The sequence below is a fragment of the Dreissena polymorpha genome, chromosome 6 (assembly GCF_020536995.1).
Source record: "Dreissena polymorpha isolate Duluth1 chromosome 6, UMN_Dpol_1.0, whole genome shotgun sequence".
NCBI lineage: Eukaryota > Metazoa > Mollusca > Bivalvia > Myida > Dreissenidae > Dreissena > Dreissena polymorpha.
Window position 1 is genome coordinate 80,964,198 of NC_068360.1, and position 17,861 is coordinate 80,982,058.

The following is a 17,861-nucleotide window of genomic DNA, read 5'->3' on the forward strand; positions in this document are numbered from 1 at the left end:
TTTTAATTGTCTGTCTATTGTTGAAAGGACGGTTTTGTTTCTTCCAAATTAATTATGTCCATGTATTATTTTCTTTAGCGAAAAATAGATACAAATTTAATGAGCAGCAGAAACAGTATCAACAGTAGAAGTCGCATTCGTGGTGGCAGTTGCAGACGAAAAATTCTGCTAAACCAGTGTCAGGTGAGCTCTGCGGGCCAATGAACTCTCTTGGTGACCCTACAAGGTGTGTGAGACCACTGTAATTCTATTTAATTGTCTAGGACAGCTCGGTTTCGCAACAGGTAAATCTTTGAAAGGCGTATTGAATATTATTTTATCAAATACAATTAATAATAATAATCATTATTATAATAATAATGATAATAATAAACAAAATAAAAAATAATAATAATACTATTGTCCATACACTTGTTTTATGTTTGTCTCTACAATTGCAAATTTATTAAACATTGTATTTACCCATCAGTTTTATTTACACTATTAGAATTCATGTAATTTCATGATACTACAACTTTAATTGAAGATGTTTTGGGATGATATATGGAAGTCGAATTACATACTTTTGTAACTTTTTTCGTTTATGAAACTTATGTTTTTTGATGTTATGTTTAATTAGCAAATCGTATCACCTGTTAATTTTTATTTATCCAACTGAAACTATGATCAGTAATAAATATATTTATTCTCAAGTCGTTTTTATTAATAATAAACAAGTACCGGAAACTCCCAGACTACACAGCAGCAGCAGTGAGGTGAAAGCCGACTGGCGGGGTTCACACGGTGGCGCCAAAAATGTGTCCACCGACTGCGTTTGTGTGCGCCATTTTGGCCGCGCTTTTCGCCGTCGCCTCATCAAGTAAGACGACTCGCGAAAAATAATTTTACCTTCATGTTCATGTTAATCATCGAAAGTAGTTCTCGATTCCTTTCAATAAATAATCGCAGCGAACTTATTTAATAATGATTATTACAATATAAACATGTTATATTTTATACTTAATTAATTGTTGTAGCTTTTTTATGAATTGATTTCTGGCGTCTATTCCTTTTTTCCAAACATTTTTATTTATTAAAAAAGAAAGGTAAAATATAGTCACGGATTTCTATACACAAGTTTTCACTGTAATGTACGCATCTACTTGTCAAATGGAAATTATTTAATCAGTATTATGGTCCGTTTGAATTCATTGCGCCTCATATTTAACGTGTTTTTATTCGTACGTCCTGTTGCCAGGCTGCTTTCAATGTTCCAAAATGATCCACAACAGCCGTAGAAATCAAATTTGCTATTAGTAATAATTGCTTATGTTAATTTTGATGCAGTTCAATAAGTGTTTTCAATTAGGTTTGCTATTATATGGTTAAATCTATAAAGAGCTTAGTTAAAACAAGAAGACACAAAACTTTGTCTAATAATGTCGCTTGTGAAACAACGCTTTATAAACCCCAAATGTGAATAATTTTACAATATAAAAGTTATTGTCAAAATTGCATGTCAATTGCAGACAACTGCAAGACGCTTCAAATTCAAGCTAACGGGGCTCTTAAAAGCGGCACGTATACCATCCAGAACAGCGCCGGGCAGTCCTACCGCATCTACTGTCAGTTCTATGACGGCTACGGATACACGTTCCTATCCACATCAACGAACGTCAATGTCGACATGTCCTCCCTCTATGACGACAAGTCCCACGTGATCATACGTCACAAGCGATCAAACGGCATCCAGTACACATCGATTATGGCTCAGCTGGGAATCTTCGCCTCTAATCCAGTCTCGGTGCAATATTCGGGACACAGCGGTTACCAGGGGCCGCAAAATACTGCTATGGCGCCGTATATTTTCGTTGGGTTCATTCCGCAATCGTTGACTTATAAGGGAGCACTGCAGGGATGGAAAGTCAACGATGAGGAGCTGACCTTCGAAAACTGCGATGGGAACCCCAACAGCTACATCACTTTCTTTTTCAACCCGTCTGGACAAGGGTATACGGACTACGTCGGGGGGCACAACACACTTCTGTACCAGTGGTATGACGGCGCCTCTGCCGTCGCTCAGTCTGAGAACCTCCCTGACGAGTTTTTCGCCAACTATCACGAGGTCCATCAAGGCGGCTGCGGCGGCTACAGTCGAGGCTCGAACGTGCCGACCGGGGGAGCGGTAGGGATGAAATTTAGTGAGTACTGATTTTTTGTACTTTAAAATGGTTAAACCATCTGTTACATAGAAAATAAGTACAAATTAAATGTGAAAAAAGTATTATCTGTTTCGGAATTATTGCATAATATGTTACCATAATTTGTACAAAACTTTAATATTACTTTGCTAGCTCCCTCTTCGAAGAAGCGGGAGTTTATTACTTTGTACCTGTCCGTCAGTAGATTGATAGGACAGAAAGACGCCTACCGGGTAAATTTTTTATATATGTCTAGAAAAAAGGCCGTGGCAAACAGCGTAGACCCAAATGAGACGCCGCATGATGCGGCGTTCCTTTAGGGTCTGCGCTGTTTGCTTAAAGGAATTTCTGTAAGAAATATTCTAAATATAGAAATAAATATACTAGACATCCCTAATTTTGGAAATATATTGATCCAATTTAGAAGGACGGGACAGTCCACTGGGCATAAATGCGTTAAAGGAAAGGTTAATGCCACAGGGGCTATGTAATTAAAGAGGCACGCTAGTCATTTATAGTACTAGTTATATACATTAAACAGAAGAAGTCTTTCAATTGCGATAGAGCACTATCTTATAATTGGACATTGAGTTCCATAGTTGTTTGGCTATGTTAGGGCAACAATGCGGAAAACGATGAAATGTAATCCTTTACGGCATGGTAATTAGCTTAAAATTGTGTGTATGCACTCATGCTTTAGCAAACATCAACACATTTATGTAACCAGTAATGATATTTGTTGCGCAGCAAGTATTTACGACGGAGAGTCCCTTATTACTTAAAATCATGAGATCAAGCATCAAGGTCAAAGGGACGACTTTTCTGGATTTCGTGTGTAAAAACGTGTTTTACAAATTTCTCTTTTTGTATTTTTTTGCACTTGGTGTATCAAAATCTTTTTAAAAAACAGCATTAAAAAAGTGTACTATGAATATCTTGTGGGTTTGTTTTAACGCAAGCAGATAATTAGCATCCTTTAACAATGTTTTAATGTGCAATTACATTTGTTTTACGTGTTTTATATCGTTTTTGATAATGCATGTATTTATAATTCTATTTTCTGCTGTCTGCAGCGGTTGAGTGCGCAGTTCCGGCGAATGTCAACGGCGCGCAAATGACGTACGCGGGTACAAACATCGGTCACACTGCCAAGTATACTTGTCTCTCTGGATACCAACACACGGGTGGCGATCAATCTGAACGCATCGGACAGTGGGCTACACCACACCGTCTCTCTGATGTACGAAGGCGGCCGTCATATTGGATTTGGAACTACTTTTGAAAACAAGATGGCGGCCCCACGGTTTCAAACCTGACGTAAAGAAGAAACATTAAAATGTGTTGTTTGTAGCTCGTCTGTTTCAAGATTACATTCTTTAAATAATATTAAGTGTAAATCTGTGAATTCCCACAACATAATTACACTTGTTTAAATGGAAAGTTTCCATTATTGCCATTGAGTTCTCCTATAGTATCATGGACGAACCATCTTTCGAACCTCTTAATTTTTTGATATGTCAATGTGACTCAAATATAATATTGAAAATAGTGAGACATATTAATAAGTACTCTATTTGATAAATAACTTGTTTCTTCATGGCTGGCAACTTTAATTGCTATGTAAATCCTCTTTTGATAACATATTTTTGCAAGTTTCCAGCACATCCATAGCATGTAAAACTATCAATGCCGCTAAAACAACGAGTACCTGCTTTCGAACCCTTCAGTGTACACCATTAAAAATAAATAAGTCACATGTTTAGACCAAGGTCACGTGACATATTGAAGCAGCCAAAATATGTAAAATGTCAAACAAAGTTGATAACAAAAATTAGACAATGTTTAAAAAGCATAAAGAAATACGATGAATTTTACGTGTTTAATGATAATTACACTTATTCTTACTGTTTTTGAAGCATTTTCGTCGATTTGCCGCTACGTATGAGTCGTCGTAAACAAATGACATATACACACAAAAACGGTGACGTAGTACGCATGCGCGTATGCGAATAAAATGTAAACAAAGGGTTCGAAAAGAGGTGAGGTTCGAGAAGATGTACTTTCACGATATTAATAATCAATAATGACTTCATGTAGTCAATATAAATTGCTGCAATAGTCTTTTGATGATTTCTGTTTTGGCAGACTCTTGGCTCAGATTTATTCTGAACGCGAATAATTTCAGCTATCCTACAAATATGAGGTCGATACATATATACATTGGTAGATTACGTCTAATTATTTGGACTATGACATTAAGTTAATTTAAAATTTTCATGTTTTGGTAAATTGAGAAAATTTAAAACTATGTTTCAGATTCGCATATTTTGGTTTTAGTTATGATATTTGCAAGGAAACAGTAATACTGAACATTAACCATGCTCTAAAATAGCCATTATATGCATATTGAGACGATTTAAAAGCCTGAAAATTATACAGCGTTGCAACGCGAAACGATTGAATACTTTGGAGAAATCTGTTGTTGTCCTTATATTTTGTGAAGCTATAAAGAATGCTTATATATAGTATAAAATACATCCTTCATTCAATAAGCACGGATGTTTGAGTAGTCTAAATGGTAGACTTTAAATCCAGGACTTTAGGGGTCATTGGTTCTAGCCCTGATGAGGGCTACTTTTTTTCCTTATTTTAATTCTATTCTAGATTTTTAACTGGCACCTTTAAATTGACTGTTTTCGTTATAATTTGTGACACTACAAGGATTGCTTACATAAAGTATAAAATACATCACTCATTGTATACGCATGGAAGGCCGAGTGGTCTAAGCGGTAGACTTTTACTCCAGGACTCAATGGTTCTAGCCAAGTTGAGGGTTACTTTTTTATTTTATTTTATTTTATTCTTGTGTTGTATTGGAGCTTTTTAGATCGAATGTTTACATTTATCAATATTGCATTTAATGACACAAATAATTTTGGAGAGTTCTTTTTTTATTGTTTGATTGTGTGATATTTCAAGGAATGCTTATACATGTATAAAGTATAAAATCAACCACTGACTATGGAAGCACTGATGGCCCATTGGTTTAAGCGCTTGACTTTTACTCCAAGGGTCAGTGGATTGAGCTCAGTTAAGGAAGACTTTCTTTCTTTTTTTTCAGCAAAGCTGTTTAACGTCACTTTTGACCTTAGTTTACCTTTAATCATGACCAGTCAAATTCATATAAAAATTCCCAAATGATTACATCCGAATTGTACATTAGCTAATAATACAAAAAAACGTAAACAATGGATGCATATCATTTGAACAGAAATATGAATATATTTTAAAGAACATGTACATGTACATGTTTATTACAATAAATTAAAAACATGATAAAAAACATTCTCTAAACATTACACCGAAACGTTTTTCCTTAGTTTAAGAAGCATTATAGCAATAATCACATGTCTCTAAAATGAAAAGAAGCTATTGTTTACATGCCGTAACGCTCACACTAAACACTACAAAAACACACACACAAAGTGTAGCAAAGGTACACAAAGTCAAACACATGCTGCAAGGTCCAATAAACCCACTGTAACTCTTGGATTGCCTTTGTTATACCTTGCCTGGAATTATATCAAAACTACTGTAGACCAAATAAAAACAGTTATTAATGTTAAAATCTTTGTTTCTCCTAAATATATTCCCCTTATAGTCTTAAATTTATTAAATAAAGGATACACTGGTTAACTTATTTGTGTTTTTATCTGACTTTACTTGTCTTTGTAGCCTTTGCTAGACTGTGTGTGTCTTTGCAGTGTTTAGTGAGACCAACTCTTATCTATAGTAAACAGCATAGTTAAACATGTCAATGTATCAAGTCAAAAAAATTAATAATTTACACTAGTGTTAGTCTAATGCAAGATTTAGTTCACTGATATATTAAGTAAATGTGTTATTACTATTAATCACTTCAAGTGGCATAATAATCAATCAGTTGTGTATTGCGCATCAGACCCAAGAAAGAATCGACGCTTGCTGAAGAACTTTTTATTTCAAGATGGTGAGCATAACTAATTGTAGATTTCACCAAGCGCTTATTATATCTAGTTCTGCGGGTTTTCAATGTACATAACATCAATAGCTTTTGCTGCCATTTTGTTTATCGGATGCAATTTAGTTCAAACACCCATACGCCAAACGATTGACTGCCCACAATGTTTACCTAATTCTTGATTATGGACATTTTATGAGCAAATTATCGCGTTATATAATTGTGTTGTTACCAGTGCAGCAAGCGCCCCTTTTTTTCAACAACGATATGTTAAGTCATTGAAACTTTTCAATTGTTTTCTGTTGAGTTCAGTAACAATGTTTGTATGTGAATATCTAGAATATTATATATATATTGTTAAGTGTTTTTTTTTATTAAGCTAAACTTTTCAGTACATGATACTTTCTTGAAGAAATTTTGATGAAATAATCCCAGAACTTTCCAAGCATATGTTCTGTGTACATCTTTTTCTCTTCATCTGTTTCTTTTACATTTAAAATACTAGTTAGAAACTGTGAAGAGCTATGATTGTCCCAATTTTGTACATGATCTGATGAACATGACCATTCCAAAACTCTATTTTACTGTCTGTTCATGTCAATCTACTATCTAGTCAATTAATATTTCTGTGTTTTTTGTTTAAACTATTTGGGATTATTTTGATGCATGTTACATCAATTAAAAAGTGTTATTTCTGACAGTACAAGTAATCAAACGTTTTATCTTGTAAAATGTTGCAACTCAGCCCTGTTTGTATATAAAGTTCATTGAACATTATATAGATCTTAATAGTTAGTGCAGCCCAAAATGTCATACTTAGATATTCTCATTATTTGCTACTTAATTGCCAGCATAAGAAACATACCATTGTAGTTATTTGAATATTTGTTTCGATTTAGTTGTTGCAGTTTCTTACCGCCTCACTGTCACATGTACCAACACATGTACTCACAGATGTAAATAAGCAAACACATTTTCAACAAGTTGTTGGGTTATATGTCCAGATGTTTATGGGGATCAATTATCTATTGAAATAAAAAAGGCATTTAATTGTTTCTATAACAAAAAAAGTGGTTTTAAATAATCTTTTTCTGATTTCAGGTTCAGTGCTTGTGGAAAAACATGAGTTTCTGATCGAGAGTAGCTTTAAAGGCGAGCCCTTATGATACATGTCATTATCAATGTGACAGTTGCCTTAAAAAATTGATGGAGAATAAATTGTTTTTAAAAAGCTTAAAAAGTTTATTTACACATTTTGTGTCAAGACTTAATAAAACAATTAATATAGTTGACAGAAATAATTGTAACCAATATTATTGCTGTTAATTGGAACATCCTTATAGTGTAAGCAAACACACCTTTCTATATGGAAAGGAAATCCAGGTTCAAATCCTGGTGGGGATCCCATATTAGCAGCAACTTAGATTGTGTTCATATTGATTATACAAACAATACTTTTTGTTGTCAAAGTGTGTTGTATTTAATATGCAAATAAAATTTTCAATGTTTTTTGATAATTTTCTCTATCTCACACACACTTACGCAGTAATTTTGTTTTGTTTTACTTCATGTTATGTATCATTCGTATAAGGGCACCATTATTAGGTTCACAAGATATCAGATGTCAAAAACAAAGGCCCATAATTATGTCCTGGCAATTTATCATAATTATAAAACTTATACTTTGAAAAGAAAAGGGTTCTTCTTTGTTTCTACTACAGAATCAAATAAAAACGTTATTTTTCGTACTATATTACAAAATCAGAATATACGCCGAATATCTTTTTAGCTCCACTTGCCAAGGACCAGCAGGGCTTATGTCATGGTCCTGTGTTTGCTGTGTGTGCGTGCGTCCGTCTGCGCGTTAACTTTTCCTTTAAACATCTTTTATCTTTAACATGAAGTACAAAAAACAAGTTCCAAATTTTAATTGTTTTTGTCCACTAAAAATCCAGATTGAGAAAGAAATAGCCCTCAGTAATGACACATTACAAATCTTTGAACAAAAATGGAATCGGATAAAATTCTCATAATGTTTGTCCACTTATATACATTTTACTCTAATGTTAGTTTATCTTTCTAAAATATTTGTGTATATTTTTTTCAATCATTATAAGATCATTGTGAATATACAACAAAACACACAGTCCATTATGCTTTCTTCCCACTTTATACAACTCGTCATTTTTCATAACTGTTCTTCTGTTGTTCTTTTCTTTTCTCTTTAAAAAAAAAACAACACCTATCACAAACAACCAAAGAAAAACCATATTTACCCAGTTTTTTTGGTTTTTGTCTAAATCTTAAGGAAACCAAAAAAAGTATATATATTAGAATATCTTGTATAGTACATGTCTGAACTTTATTGCTTTGTACAATCACTTTGTTGTATGATCATATACATGTATACATTGTAAGTACTATATTGAATTAAACAAAAAATGTAAAAAAAAAAATAAATAAAAATAATTATAAAACTTTTACTTTGAAAAGAAAAGGGTTCTTCTTTGTTTCTACCACAGAATCAAATAAAATTGTTATTTTTCGTACTATATAACAAAATCAGGATATACGCCGAATATCTTTTAGGCTCCACAGGTCAAAGACAAGCGGGGCTTATGTCATGGTCCTGTGTTTGTCGCGCGTGTGTCCGTCCGCGCGTTTACTTTTCCTTTAAACATCTCCTAAACTACAGGTCCAATTCTGATGAAATTTCTCAGGAATGTTCCTGGGTGAACCTCTTTCAAATTTGTTCAAATTATGCCCCTGGGGTCAAATTTGACCCTGCCCCAGGGGTCACAAAATTGAAAATTTGCTTATATAAGGTCTATTTTGTGAAAACTTTCAAAATCTTATTGTCCATAACCATTGAGCCTAGGGCTATCTAATTTTGTATGTAGAGACATCTAATAGTCCTCTACCAAATTTGTTCAAATTATGCCCCTGGGGTCAAATTTGACTCTGCCCCGGGGGTCACAAAATTGAACATATGCTTATATAAGGCCTATTTTGTGAAAACTTCAAAAATTCTTGTCCATAACCATTGGGCTTAGGGCTACCAAATTTGGTATGTAGTGACATCTAAAATAAACCTCTACCAAAATTGTTCAAATGATGCCTCTGGGGTCAACTTGGACCCTTCCCCGAGGGGTCGCAAAATTGAATTAACGCTTATAAAGCACCTATTTTGTGGTATCTTTAAAAATCTTCTTGTCGAAAACCATTTGGACTATGGCTACCAAATTTGGTATGCAGTAGCATCTTATAGTCTTTTACCAACTTTGTTCAAATAATGCCCTTTGGGTCAAATATGACCCTGACCACCGGGTCACAAAATTGAACATTATATACGCTTATATCTTGCTTATTTTGTGAAAACTTTTAAAATATTCTTGTCCTTAACTCTAGGACCTAGGGCTACCACATTTTGTATGTAGTGAGATATAGTAGTCCACTACAAAATTTACTCAAATTATGCCCCTTGGGTTAAATGTGACCAGGGGGTCACAAAAGTGTACATGTGCTTAAATAGGGCCTATATTTAAGTATTTGCACATGCCGAGAATACTTGTTTCAGCCTTTTTTTCAGCAGTGGAGCGATACAGGGCCATCATGGCCCTCTTGTTTAATAATTAAGACTATAAATGGTTTAAAGTTTGTGTTTGACGTGCTTGCATCTGGAAAGCAGAACTGTTTAGGCATAAATGACTACCCTTTTTTTGTTAGAATCAACATTGATGCATTATTACTTAAGCAAAGTTGAACTCTTTAAAAACTCAATGACTGGGGGACTGAAGTTTTCATGTTTGTTGCTTATAATTTACTGAATATATAAATGTTTATGGTGAACAAATGCCATCTCTCTTTACAGGGAGATGGTGTTTTTTCATAAATATCCAGGTTATTTTGTATAAATAAGACCACATAACATATTTATATAGTATAAAATGAATTCTGAGCTATACATCTATGATGATGCCATTATGTGTTTCGCTGTAAAAAAAAAATACAGAGAAAAAAGACTACAGGTGCATGTCACAAGAGTTGTTAAAGGGCATTTTGACAGTATTGCCCCGGACTTTTGCCCATCTTGAAGGATAATCTTATAAAAAACTGATTCTTGGTTTAGCGTGCATTATAAGGGGATGGAGGAGCTTTTAATGGTGCCTTTTAAAAAAGTTGTTTCATATTGTGGAAAATTGAGTTTTAAAATGTTTACACGATGCCTTAAATAAGTCAAATTCCAACAATGTCTTTGGTTTTTCAATTAAAAACAAGAGATGTGTTTGTCAGAAACACAATACCCCCTATTGCGCCGCTTTAAAGCCATATATTTGACCTTTAAGGATTACCTTGACCTTTCACCACTCAAAATGTGCAGCTACTTGAGATACACATGCATGCCAAATATCAAGTTGCTATCTTCAATATTGCAAAGTTAGGGCAATGTTAAAGTTTTCAGACGGAAGGACAGACAGACAGACTGACGGACAGTTCAAAAACTATATGCCACCCTACCGGGGGCATAAAAAACTGTATTCTTAATTTGTTTATCGGTGTTATTGGTGTCTCCACAGTATTGGAATAACCAATTTACACTTAAGGCTAAAACAAGGCTGATCCATTATATTCACCACAAGGTTCATTAAAATGCTTACTGGGTCAAACATGCGGCATGGGGATACGCGTCGGCCTCTGCCGCGCCACTTCTAGTTACAATTGTTGCCTGCACAGTTGACCATATTAAGTGTTTTGGTTGCCCAGCTAAAGAGTATCGGCCTGGCCAGAATAACAGCATCTGAAATTAAGTTGCCTAGGCTAAAATATAAAAAATATCTGCCGGAAGTACTGTATGGTTGCCATCATCAAATGCACAGAAAGAATTGTTTTTCAAATTCAATCAAGCTCTCCACTTATTCCATCCTGCGAAACCCTTTAGGTGTCTCAATACTGGTAATAGTAAACCCCACTGAGAGCCATATGGCTTTTGTCTGTATACAGTTTGTGACAGCTTGGCTTGTCACTATAATTATGTTGTTTTTTTGGGGGGGATCTAAGTGGATTTTACTATTTCTTATATTACACCGAAGAGTTTTCCCTGTACCACTGTACAGTGTTGTACGATTGTTTATGGTATAGAACCTAAACATATGGATAAAATCTCAAAGTTTGTCGCCCTGCAGAACATCCGCAATGTTGTACCGATAATTAATGCAATTTAAGAAATACTGGTTCTTTAAGTTTGAATAATGGTGTTGTTTACCCTCAAGAAACAACTAATTGGCTTTCTAAACATTTAATTAACATTTGAATATTTTGTATGTAATGACAACTAATGTTTAACAATAACAGAAACAAATATTCTATTATATTACTCCTCAGAGATATTGGTCCTTCTATATCTATATTATCAGTTAATTTAGTGCACATTTAATGGTGTGTAACCCGAACTATATTTTCGGTGTAACATCTTCCGCCTAGAGGCGTTAGACATATCCTTCCACCAAATACACCCGAGAGACGATCGCCGATATGGCGGAATTGTCCGAGGAGTCCCGATTGGGGTGGCGATCTCTCTCGCACCTGTAGCGGAAGTGGCGCCTGGTCCGGAGCAACGCCCGTATGTGGAAGTGAGTTACATTCTTGCTTGAAATAAAATTATGTTGTTAAAACAATGATGCAATCATACCAGTATCATGATAAACTTGCTCGACGTTAGGTTGCGGGTTGTTTCTCACTATGAGCCACAAAACTCATTAATTTATTTCCAAAGGAACACTTCAAAACACACACAAACAGAACGTCAATGAGTCACTAAAGCACGCGAAGTATTGGAACCATGCTTTAAATTGCAAAGATACATAAAGTCTAAAATATGTTCTTTGGCCGAAATTCATCAGATATATCCGTTATTAATTTCAACTTATGTTAAATATATTTTATTCCTTCTTTTAGTTTCAAGCCTTATTTTTTTACCAATATATAATTTCTGTAATTATTTGTTACAATAAGACCGATGGAACCGAGTTTTCATCGTCGGAACTATTGATTGCTTCAATTTGCGTAAGCTTCTCGTTCGATTAATTAAAAGAAATATGCATCTGCTTTATTATTCTTGTATGTTACTTTTGATATTATATATTACGTAATGGTGATGGAACACGTACAGAAGATGAAATAAGTTCTTTATAACAGCATTATGTTCAGTTTCGTGTTTACTCACATCTGTTTTACTTTTACTTTTGTATTACTGTTATTTCAAGATATTAATGATTGTGCTCCGAATCCATGTCAAAATGGCGGACAATGCACAGATGGCCTAAATGCTTACACCTGCGCATGCGCATCGGGATTCCGAGGAACAGTTTGTGAAACAAGTTAGTGCAAAAAAAATCGTATTTTTACGAATAATAACTGGTATTCAAAACTATTCGTTCATCATCGTGTCTTCGTCTTAATGCCAAGCCAAGCCTTTATTTGTCAGTAAGCATTCCGCTGAAACATGACTGGCATGTATGTGCCCCGACCCGGGATCGAACCCGTGACCTCTGGATTTCAACGCAAGCGCCTTATCCACTGAGCTACGGAGGCACAAAGAATCGTTATTCTGACATTTTCCCAAATAACTAGTATGTGTCCATCGAAGACTAAAGAAGATTGACGATGTTATTGCTAAGATATGCATGTTTTCGTAAAGATACATACATGTCGGATTAAATAACGAGTTATCGAAAAATAACTGAAGTTACGTATTGAACGGTATATGTTTACGTAAAAAATGCGATTCAATTGAAACTGGTTTTTTCTTGTATTTCGCAAGTCTAAAAGGTATATATTTTTTACAAAGTATTCACTGCTTATTTGATTTGAGACATACGTAACATAGTGTGTATCACAAACTTACCTCGTATTATTTAAACCGTATTATTTTCAGACATCAATGAGTGCGACCCAAATCCGTGTTTGAATGGCGCCAAATGCATCGACGGCATCAACGCGTTCACGTGTTCGTGTTTGGCCGGGTACAACGGACAGAAATGCGAATCAAGTAAGCGTAGTGATACTTTAAGTGTTCAAAGTGAATTGGGTCACGAATTGTACAGATTTAATTTTTACACGTGTAAGGAATGGTATTTATTCTTTTCCATCGTACTGAATACTGGAAAATATGACGTCCAACAATTGAGTACACGTTTAGAAACCATACTAAGTACATTTAAATGAGCGTCGTTCTGTGAAAACTGGGCTTAATGCATTTGCGTAAAGTATCATCCCAGATTAGCATGTGCAGTTCGCACAGGTTAATCAGGGACGACAATTTCCGCTTTTATGGTATTTTTAGTTTCAGGGAAGTCCCTCCTTACCGAAAATCAAGATTTGGCGGAAAGTGTCGTCCCTGATTAGCTTGGGCAGACTGCACAGGCTAACCTGGGATGACACTTTACGCACATGCATTAAGCCCAGTTTTCTCAGAAAACGCTTAAATTATTTCATTATCGCTTTCCACTTGTCTTAAAGATTCGTTGTATAAAATATATGTACATTGAGAATAATTTATATTTATTGAATTCTTACAAATATTTTTACACTTTGAAAAATGGTCTGTTAAAATTTAATTAAACGTAAAACACGCGAGTGTTTGTAAGGAATCAATACATCTTGAATAACATTATACGTGTTATTTGTGTTTAACGAGATCTTTGTATCATTATGAGTGAAAATTTTAGTCGTTATAATGCCGAAAATAATATGAGGCGTGTCGTTGGAAATATCAAAACATGTGCGTAAAGTGTTTTCCTGGCCCTGTGTTCACAAAACACTTTTTGCAATCGAAAATCGATTTTGATTGTCATTGAAAATTGGATTTTCATTGTAGTTGATAGGCAAACATGAAAATCGATGTCAGTTAAAATCGATTTTCGATTGCAAAAATGTTTTGTGAACACGAGGCCTAGATCTGCTTTATTGGAAAAATATAAAAATAAAAATAAAAATATCTGGAAAAAGTCTTCCCGATACAGCGCATAACTTTCCTCAGAGGATAACGCTGATATAGCACTCGCTTCCACAGCTCAGGCTGATATGGCGATTTCCGACATAGACATACTTATTAATCACTTTCAGCCTCAGTAAAGGCTTTTAAAGAACTTCGCGCCACAATTCATTTTATCAACGCAGTTAACACCACAGTACAGGCTATTAAGTCACTTTCCGCCACAGTACATACTTTTATAACTTCGCGCCACAGTACAAGTTGTTTACTTACTTTGCACAACAGTACAGGCTAATTAGGCCCTTTCCACCAAGTATATTCTATTAAAGCACAGTACAAGACAGTACAGGTTAAACAAGCACTTCGGACCATAGTACAGGCTGATAAAGCACTTTGCTCCACAGTACAGGCTAATAAAGAATTTCGCGCCACAGTACAGGCTAATAAGGATCTTTGCGGAACAGCACAGGCTAATAAGTCACTTTGCGCGAAAGTACAGGCATATTAGGCACTTTGCGCCACAGAAAGATAAAAAAGGCACATCGCGCCTGAGAACAAGCTAAGTTAATAGCGTCACAGTACAGGTTCAAAAGGCACTTCGCACCACAGTACAGGTTAAATAGGCCGTTCACGCCACAGTACATGTTAATAAGGCACTTCGCACCACAGTACAGGCTAATAAGTCACTTTCGACCACAGTAAAGGCTAATAAGTCACTTCGTGGAACAGTACGGGCTAATATGTCACTTTGCGCCACAGTACAGGTTAACAATACACTTTTTGGCACAGTTCAAGCTAATAAGTAACGTTGCGACACAGTGCAGTTTAAAAAGGCACTTCGCGCCATAGTACAGGTTAAAAAGGCACTTTGTGCCACAGCACAGACTAAGTAGGCACTTTGCGCCACCGAACAGACTAATTAGGCACTTCGCGCTATAGTACAGGTTAAAAAAGGCACTTTGCGCCACAGCACAGACTAAGTAGGCACTTCACACCACAGTCAGGTTAATAAGGCACTTCGCTCCACAGTATAAGTTAAAAAGGCACTTCGCTCCACAGTACATGCTTATTAGGCACTTTGCTCCACAGTACAGGTTAATAAGGCACTTCGCATCACAGGACAGGCTAATTAGGCAATACGCAGATATAAACGAATGTTCGTCCAATCCGTATCTTAACAGTGTGGAATGTATTGATTGTTAATAACTAACTCACATAAGAAAAACATATATATGAATGGTACCTACACAGATCGGGCTGGAATTATTCATCTAAACATTGGAATACACAATGCTTTTCTTTAGACAGTGGGCAATTTGACTATTGATAAAAATGGAATTGTAAAAACATCGCGATCGTACTATGAATAACCTAAAATAATTGTATACAAAAACAAATGTTGAATAAAAAAAATGTCCGCGATTGGATTTGCAACCGGTTTCTCGTGTAATAAAAGCCATAGTTTACACGCATAAAGGTGACTTGTGTTGTTTTGTTTTCAACTAAATTTAGTTTTACTCACATGCTCAGAAAACGTTCGGAGTCACGGATTAAGGGCAATGCTACACGAAGTAAAATGCCGGATTAATTAAATACTTAACTTGGAAAATTGAACGCGACAGTTTTTCTGTAATAACGAAGCAGACATGGGTTATTATTTTATTTGAAAATCATATGCAAGACAACATACAATATTTCTCATGCGTTTCAGACATCAATGAGTGCGACCCCAATCCGTGTCAAAATGGCGGAGAATGTACTGATGGAATCAACGACTACGTGTGCGCATGCGTGGCCGGATTTAATGGAAAGAGCTGCCAGATAAGTGAGTTCAAGAAATCTCGTTGTGGTCTTTAGCATTTTTGTTTCTAGCACAGAACACTGAAAATAAGACAAGATTTCACATTGATACTTATACCATAGTTTGCATGGGTTTTTTGTTTTGTTTTGTTTATTCCGAACTTAAATAATGTAAAACGTATATATTGTTGGTTTTGCAGATATCAACGAATGCGACCCTAACCCTTGCAATAATGGAGCCCAGTGTATTGATGGCATCAATGCCTTTACATGCGCATGCGTAGCCGGATACAACGGCAAAACCTGCGAAATCAGTATGAATATGTTAAATATGAACATCAACATAGTTACTAGATCTGTTCGGTTGATATTATTAAAATTGTAAGAAATCATTCTAGATTTAGCGTTGTTAGTTAGACACAAAACACGGATTCAGAGTTAATAATGTAGAAATTATAGCTCCAATATAAAAGCCAGGTTGTACCAAGGATCTTGAATTCTTCCTACGTTGTTTATCACGTTGATTATCAACGGTATTTTTTTTTTGTTCTATTGATCGATTAGCTGGTATCATGTTCGTATAGAATATTATAGTACCCACTATACGATATCGAATTACGCCATTTTAAAACAGTATAGATAAATTGCAAAAATCAATAAAGTGTTTAGAGAAAAATCATTACCGGTAGTTTGCTTAATCAGCACTGCTTACTTTTCTTGATAGACATCAATGAGTGTGATCCCAGTCCTTGCACAAATGGCGGGAAATGTAGCGATGGAATCAACGACTACCAATGCGCATGCCCAGCCGGATATGAGGGGAAAAGCTGCGAAATCAGTTAGAACTTTATTAAATAAAATAAAAACATGTTTACATATGTTTTATTTAGATTAATAATTTAGATTATTAGTGGCACTTTGATTATGTTGTTCTGTTTGATGATGAAATGCTTTTACAGATGAAAGTTATTTGCAAAATGAGAATGGTTCGAACAGTTCAAAACACTAAGCTATGATTCGTTTTAAAGAAATAAGAATAATAACAAATGTTACGCTTTTGACCCTTACGATGTTTTTTATCAGACATCAACGAGTGTCAACCTAACCCATGTCAAAATGGCGGTAAATGTACGGATGAAGTCAACGACTTCACGTGCGCATGCGTGGCCGGATATGCGGGAAAACGATGCGATATAAGTAAGCCTTTTTCATTTTGTTTTCTTTTGTATGAGTTTTTGCTTAAGATGTTAATAATTCATTGTCTATGAATAATTGTAGGATGTTTAAGAATTGGACTGGAGATACTTTGTTGTGTTGGAAGAATATTAAGCGATATCCTGTTTATAATTAAAAAAATATATGTGTTTATTGGCGTCGCACTGAAGTGCGGCGACTCGTATGTAATACGTTTTTTTTGCTTATGGGTGGAGAAGTTATTTTACGGATCAATGTATATATTTTTATTTTAAGAATATCTTGCATAGTGGTGATTTTTGTGTAAATTAGTGTAAATAAGTACTGCATTTGTGCCTATTACAATTACTACAACATTTATTGCCAATAATGCAAAGCTAATTTTTTTTATTAATAACTGATCACATGAACTGATAAATATATATATAATAAAAGATGCCAAGGACTGGGCAAATACGCGAACCGGTGAAATTTTCTGGTTTTGTATAAAAACAAAACATAATCAAAGTATATTTATTTTGTGGTTTTTCGAACAATAGCGCAGACTTTTGCTGTTCGGGTTTTGGTTAACGCGTATTTTATTCAATTTTACAAGAAGACAGCGATTACACGGTTTATTGCTTTATTTATAACCGTAACACTACAGTCACTTATTAATATCTTAGTTTAAAGGTGATTTTTCAAGCGGTTCCGT

The 17,861-nt window shown here is 35.0% G+C and overlaps 1 protein-coding gene across 1 annotated transcript in view; it reads left to right on the forward strand.

Annotated features, from left to right (window-relative positions):
* The window catches only part of LOC127835850 (fibropellin-1-like), a 64,581-nt gene that overhangs the window by 35,343 nt on the left and 11,377 nt on the right, over nucleotides 1-17,861 (forward strand). Inside the window, exons 14-16 of the mRNA XM_052362277.1 lie at nucleotides 12,444-12,557; nucleotides 13,115-13,228; nucleotides 15,885-15,998. Coding sequence (XP_052218237.1) covers nucleotides 12,444-12,557; nucleotides 13,115-13,228; nucleotides 15,885-15,998 — 342 coding nt within the window. The remainder of the gene's footprint in view (nucleotides 1-12,443; nucleotides 12,558-13,114; nucleotides 13,229-15,884; nucleotides 15,999-17,861) is intronic.